Here is a 6,966-nt window from a genome sequence, read left to right as displayed (position 1 = left end):
CCCTCCTAAAATCTAGGGCCACCACCTGACTGCTTGCCTTTGCTACCTTGCGCTGAATGGGGAATTCTAGCAAGCAGTGGTCACTGTCGCCCAGGGGGTCAAGCACCCGCAGCCCCCTCACCAGGTCATCACCCATGGCCAACACCAAGTCCAACAAGGCATCCCCCCTGGTGGATAGGTAGGAGATACCCTTGTAGGACACCTTATTTCAGACCCCGGCATGACATCCAATTATCCTCTCTTGCTAGTTTATTCCTATCTTTTAGTTATGACTAGCACTCCTGGCGGGCATGTGTACACATACTTGCAGCATCCGTTAGTCATCAAAGCAACAAGTTAAGACTGATCCTGTCAAGAGCTGCTGCATTCATCCATTCTCATTATGGCCTACTGAAAACAGGTCCTGCTGGAGTCCACTGCTTTCCTGACTGAGGAGTTTTATAAACGGCAAAACACTGCTGAAATGACTCCTGTCCACTGTAAATTATGGCAGCCAGGTGGATAAAGCAGGGACAGGACACTGCATAACAGCAGAGGCTATTTGGGAGGGCATATTTTGACAAGGGTCAACAAAACATGCTCTTACAAAAAATAAAATCTACACTAGGATCTGTAATGTCCACATAAAGTGACACCAAGAGTGGTTTTAAGGCCTCATTAGAATAATCCTGATAAAGCAAGTCACATGAAATTCAAACCATCTCAAGTGCTGAGAGGACTGAAGGGAATTGAATCTGTCTCATGGGTGTTCGCAGTTTGGCAGGAATATTAAAGCAGCTCCGTAGATCAGGAAGCAAGTCCCAGCTCCTAACAAAATGATTCAGTAAAAGCCATATTTCCCTTTTTACATCTACTCTGCAAGCTTATTTAACTATTGATTTTGACACAAAATCAGACTTGCTATAAGGTTACAGAGAACAGATGGACATTTGGTTATACTGTCTAACAGAACTGATTTCGTACCTTGGGGGGGAAAGAATTCCTCCTCTGAGCCTCTTCCATTCACAGAACTGTGGTTCTACAAAGAAAGATAACAGGGATTGGGAATGCATGAATTCATTACATAAAACACTCCATAAATGCACATGCACGCTCAAAGGGAAACTCCCATGGTTGTGTGCGATTTTGGCTAGGGTGATTTCTTGTGAAAGGGGATAAACAAACATTGGCTGCTGAAAGGTCACTGCTTGCTTATCCCAAAAAAGCAAAGCCTAAGAATGGAGAAGATCAGCTTTGTTTTATCTCTGCTACCTAGGGACAACACATCTTCCTATTTTCTGCGGTGAGGAACATGCTATTTGGCGCTAATTCATAGTTATAAATAAGGACCCAAACTTTGACTCTGCACACACTGTAACTGAGTTTTCCATTAAATGAGTTGCAAGGGGATCTCTACTGTATTTAGGTTCACAGGAAGTGAACAATGATGAAAATAAGTAAGTTAACTCTGGAATATTTTTGCACCCGCATCAACACTTTTTAGATATCACAATCAGCATCAAGAATGATACCCTGTGAAGAACCATATATAAAAATCCAGAGACCACCAGATTTCCCATCACAAAACCAGGAACCATTCCAAACACACCAAGAAAACCAGAAAATACTACCACATCTGTACCATACAGAATACTTACCCACCTCACCAATCTAAAACTGCCTTCATCCAACAAGGAATCCACTAGAAAAATAGATTACATCTTTAAATGAACCAGCTACATACTCAACAGAAAATTACCGCAATGAAAAAAGAACATACCCGGGGATGTGTGTTCGGTGGGGGTTTCCTTTCTGTGAAGAGCTGCTACTCTTGACACAGAAAATTATCACACTACAAAAAGGAAATCCCCACAAGCCACAAATCCCTGGGTGTCACATACCATCACCAAGTAGAACCCACAAGAAAGATCATCAAATAGGTACAATCCACACTAAGAAAGTTCATAGGAGAGTATAGGTTCATAAGAAAGTACAGCTAGAAGGGATCTCACAAAGTCATCTACTCCAGCCCCCTGTTCAAAGCAGGATCATACCTGATTAAACTCATGTCAGCCAAATGTCTATCTAACCTGCTCTTCAAAACTTCCAAGAGTGGAGATTCTGCTACGTCTCTAGGCTGCCTTTTCCAATGCTTGACCACCCTCATAGTCAGAAAGTTCCTCCTAATTTCCCACCTATATTTCCAACTAAAATCATATAATGAAAAGAATTTTCCCTGCCCCCTGTCCTCTTGGCTTTCAAGTAAACTCTCAGTCTCATCATTGTGAGCAAACTTCTCCAGTGGCCAACAAATATCTTGTCAAAACACAACGCACAAAACCTTCCCACTTACTGACACTGTTACTGTGATCAATATGTTGCACAACAAAGCCATCAAAACCAATGGATACTATACGTGCTCATTCCAACACATGATATACTTCAACCAATCCATCAAATACCCTCACAAAAACCACGTGGGCAAAACCAAACAACCAGTGGGCTCCAGAATGAACTCCCAAATACAAATGATAAAGGACAGATGCATTCAATTCCCAGTGGGAGAACACTACACAAAACTATGACTACATCCTTTTCCTCAAAGAAAACTTACCTCCAAAAGATTGAGCCTGGCAAGAGAAATTCTAATTTTACTGGACACCTGAAAACAGGGACTCAACAAAGTCAGTGGTTTCATGGCTTGTTACAACTGTCACCTCTACCTTTGCTAACTGCTCTTTGCCCCACAGGTAATAGTACTTCTCTTTCAAGTGCTAATCAAGTTAAACAACAGCATTTGTTTTAACGTGTATTTTCCTTGGGCTGTGACTGCTTCTTTCTCAGGCTAAAAGTAGATATTGCCAAAGAAAGAGGATCAGCTGTTCTGGGATGTCCCCCAACCCAGCTGATACACTTCATTAGGCAAAACACATTGCCCATTGTCCCATCCATTGATGCTTCAGGGCAACAGGCAACATGTCCTCCTGGGGTCTGAGGGGCCTAGTCCTGAGCACCCCAGAAATTCCTGCAGGATACATCTCTGGGGAGAGGGGGCATCTCTGTAAGTGGGGAAAGCTGGGCAAGTCCTACCAGAGCTTAAGGGACACAATCCTGTGTGGGAATTCCCAGGGTGCGCAAAACTGTGTGCCTCCAGCTCCCGGAGTTACTGTCCAAGGTGCCTGAAGACTGCAGGCAGCTCTGGGCTTCCCATGCTCTTGCACCATAAAGTAAAGTAATGTCTGAGGCTAACTGATGACACAAATTGATGCCGCCTTCATCACAGCCACAATTTGTGGCACCACAAGAGGTATAGACATCTGTTTCCTTGGCCTTTGGCAATGAAAGGTGATGCCTGTTTCCATTCTCAGAGTTGCTGAAGGATGCTTCAAACCCCAAAGCCTTCTATATCTCCCATCTATACAAGTTGATTCAATAAAATACATTATTTCACCTGAAATCTAATTTCTTTCCAGGCCTTTCCAACTTCAAAGTGGCCGGGGGCAACATGCCCCCGAGGCTGCATCAGTAGGGATGGCACATGGGGCTACAGGTCCCCAGACTGCACACCCCACTTGTAGGTGGCTACTTCCCCCAGCTGCACTGTGTGCACAGATGGGCACTCTCCCACCCCACTGCATGCCATAGTCTCTCCCACTACACTGTACCCTGCCTCACCTTCAGCTCCTGTGGGCTCCCATGTGGTACTATGCTGCACGGGTGCTCCTAGTGTGGGGACATGCCACAAAAGCTGAGGAAGAGAGGAAGGGCACCGAGATCCTGGCTGCCGCGGCAGCCAGAGCAACAGAGGCAACGGCAGTCAGGTAGGAACCTGAGGCCCACGTGTTAACCCCTTGCAGGCCACAGGCAGCTTGTGGGCTGCCACTTGGACAGCCTTGTTGCAGCATCCCAAGCCCATGATTCCACAGTAGTAGCACTTGCCACTAGAGTGTGAAGAGCCAGGACAGGTAAAACTCCACTCCCCCTCCCCACCTGCTCTCCAGGGGTCGGCATAACCCCACCTCCCCTCTGCTCAGGGCACTGAAGGAGCTTGCTACACTCTTGATTAAAATACAATTAAAATATGGAGATGCAATCAAGGGATGCAATACAATACATAAGAAAGGGGCTGCAATGGATAGAGGAAAGAAAGAAATAAGATACCAACAATCATTCTACCATAAAGCAGTCTGAGGTCTTTCTATGTTACAAATCGGAGCTTAGATGGATGTGAGGAAGAATCCAGTTCCACATTCTGGAGCCTCTGTCATCAGCCATCCTAAGGCCGGATGTAGCAACTAGAGACCCTGACCAGGATCAAAACCCCTTAGTTCTTGGGAAGTTTAGAAGCACAGGAAGAAACATTGCTTGCTTCAAAGTACTTACAACAAAAGAAATGCCTACTGCAGCCAGGAACCATGACTGAAGCACAAGTAAGGATATCCTAGCTAGCTTTAATGTAGGCAGCTCAGATAATGACAGCAGTTCAGTCATGGTGGCATGGGCTCCACTTGAACAAGTTTCCTATGCTGAATTCCATGTCACTATCTGAAATCTGTTGGTGTTGATAACTGATCCAGGGCTGTTAAAGTTGGCTAGACACATACCAGTGCTACAGTGATGTATCACATCTGAAATACCAGAGCTGTACCATTTCAAACCCTAGCAGGAAAACTTTTGGTAAGGCTCCATGAAGTTTGATGAATGAGTGCAAACCTTACAGCTGAAAACCTTAAAATCTGAGCACAAATTTTAAAAGCTTAAAATCATGAGCCCTCATGATTGAGGCAAGTGTGCCCTCAGGAAGAGTGCAGTGCCTTACATATTGACTGAGCTATGTGCCATTCTAGTCCAGTGCTGGATGAAAGAAATTCTGTACATACTAAAGTGGCAGAACTATTGACTGGATGTGAAAACTGATTTTCCAAAATGTTGTTAAGTAAACTCTGTGGCCACTGACCAACCATTCTAATTCACAAGCAAATCACACTTACCATCCTAGCACAGCAACTGCCCAAAGTCAGAGCCAGGACAACCACAGTGAATGGAGTACAGGTTTTCATCTTTGCTTTCCTTTTCAAAAGGACCTCTTGCCTGAGAGCTGTAGTTTCTCTGACACAGGGCTGAACTGTTCGGGTGCCCAATGGTCTAACCTGGGAGGTAAACCAGTCACATGCTTTTGCAAGAGACCCAGATATGCTGAATCAACCAGTGGCCCATTTGACTGAAGAGTATTTTAGTATTTTAGCTCTAAGTAATCAGAGCTGTTATCAATGTTAATCATTAAAAGCTTTGTGTACAGATGTGAATGCCATTTATCAAGATAGCTTACAAAACCACAGGGACTGAAGAGCTTGCAAAGCCTGACCCTATGTGATGAATGCCCTTGGCTCCCCTTGAACTCAATGGACATATCTACACATACATTTACATCACCTTAAATTTACTGTGCACTAAGCAGTAATAGGCCAGCGTCTACACATGTAGGTGTTAAAATATATTAATGATGTGTGTGGCCTTTAGTTCCAAGTCAGTCCACACACACAGTGTTACTACACTGTAACTAATTGGATGTAAATTTGATACCTGTATGATGCAGGTATGAAATTTACACTCAAGTCAGTGTAAATTGCCATATTTACTGTGCAATATGGGTGTGCACGTGTAGATGTGTGCCCATACCATGCAGTAATTTTGGTTACTGTGCAGTAAATGCACATATGTAGACACACCCAATGCATATCAAACATTCAGCACATCCACAGGCTAGACACATACATTAGACATAATCAGAAAACCATTTCGAATGTAAGCACTTCCTCTTTCTTTTCCCTTGATATGTAATTATGAGCATGATACAGTAATTATGAAGAGCTCCAAACAAGCCACTCAGGAAACTACATTATGTTGCAAAATATGGAACAGATCAATGCCAGTACCAAACACAAGAATTACTCATTAACAGATGGCTACCTGCCCAGGAGTTGCTTATAATAATGATGCTTGAGCAACAAGCTATAAAAATATATTTAAACAAGAAAATATAACTTATTCTAATTAATCCAACACAGGGAATGGTAAATAACTCCATTCTGTAACCAACAAACTAAGGATGGGCCTACTCTAGGAGTGCTGCTCTGGCATAGTTATAATGTTATATTAGACTGGAAATGTTCTCCCACAATAAAGTGTAGTGTTCACCCCCCAGCAAAATAAGCTAAGCTGGGAAAAGCACAATTTGGTCATCTGTATGAAGGACTTTTGCTGCTTGGCTATCTCAGGAATCACAATTCATTATATCCCTGACCAACAGATATGCTAACAAAAGGTTCAACGCAGACTAAGCTTAAGGCCTGGTTTACATTAAAAATTTTACCAGCTTAGCTATGTTGGTTAGGAGTGAGAGTGCTTACCCATGTAGGTATAACAGTAACATAAGTTGTTGTGGGGCAGTTATACCAGCAAAACTGAACTTGCTGTGTGGCAGGGCACTGGTTGTGCCTGCCACTTTAAGGGTCTGGAGATGGCAGCTGCAAGGTGCCTGATGATGGCAGCCATTTTGGATCTGGGGCTGCCCTTATAAACACAGCAGTTCTGCTACTGGAGGCCAGGCAACAACACTGCCTGGCTGGAGGGCTGCTGACATCATCCAGAGGTAAGGGAGGAGCTGTCGGGGATGGTAAGAAGGCTCCTGGTCCTGGGCATGACCTAAAACTGCACCTCTCCCAGGAGTGGGTGGCCTGGTGGGGCTCCCAGTGGCACGGGAGCCCCCAGGAAATGCCAGGCTAGTTACAACCCCAGTGAAAGGCGGGTTGAGGCGCCTTAACCCCTACCCCCTGCAACCAGGTGGGTTACCCCTTTTTTGGAGGATCGGGAAGGTGGACCCCATGGTGAAAGAGTAAGGGCCATAGACTCAGGCCTGTCTGAACTTCCCCTGACTGGCATAAGCTGGGACCAGGACTGGAAGGGTCAAAGGGTCAGAGGGCCACC

At 44.6% G+C, this 6,966-nt stretch overlaps 1 protein-coding gene across 1 annotated transcript in view; it reads right to left on the bottom strand.

The window, feature by feature from the left end:
- HGFAC (HGF activator) overlaps window positions 1-5,176 on the bottom strand; it is a 120,752-nt gene extending 115,576 nt beyond the window's left edge. Inside the window, exons 1-2 of the mRNA XM_019526605.1 lie at window positions 4,971-5,176; window positions 964-1,018 (exon numbers count right to left, since the gene is read on the bottom strand). Of these exons, the coding sequence (XP_019382150.1) occupies window positions 964-1,018; window positions 4,971-5,039 (124 nt within the window). The 5' untranslated portion in view covers window positions 5,040-5,176. The remainder of the gene's footprint in view (window positions 1-963; window positions 1,019-4,970) is intronic.
- Window positions 5,177-6,966: the final 1,790 nt, after the last annotated feature.

The sequence above is a fragment of the Gavialis gangeticus genome, unplaced genomic scaffold (assembly GCF_001723915.1).
Source record: "Gavialis gangeticus isolate Ggan-Ray unplaced genomic scaffold, GavGan_comp1, whole genome shotgun sequence".
NCBI lineage: Eukaryota > Metazoa > Chordata > Crocodylia > Gavialidae > Gavialis > Gavialis gangeticus.
Note: the sequence above shows the minus strand (reverse complement) of the source record. Positions and strands in the feature narration are given on the sequence as shown.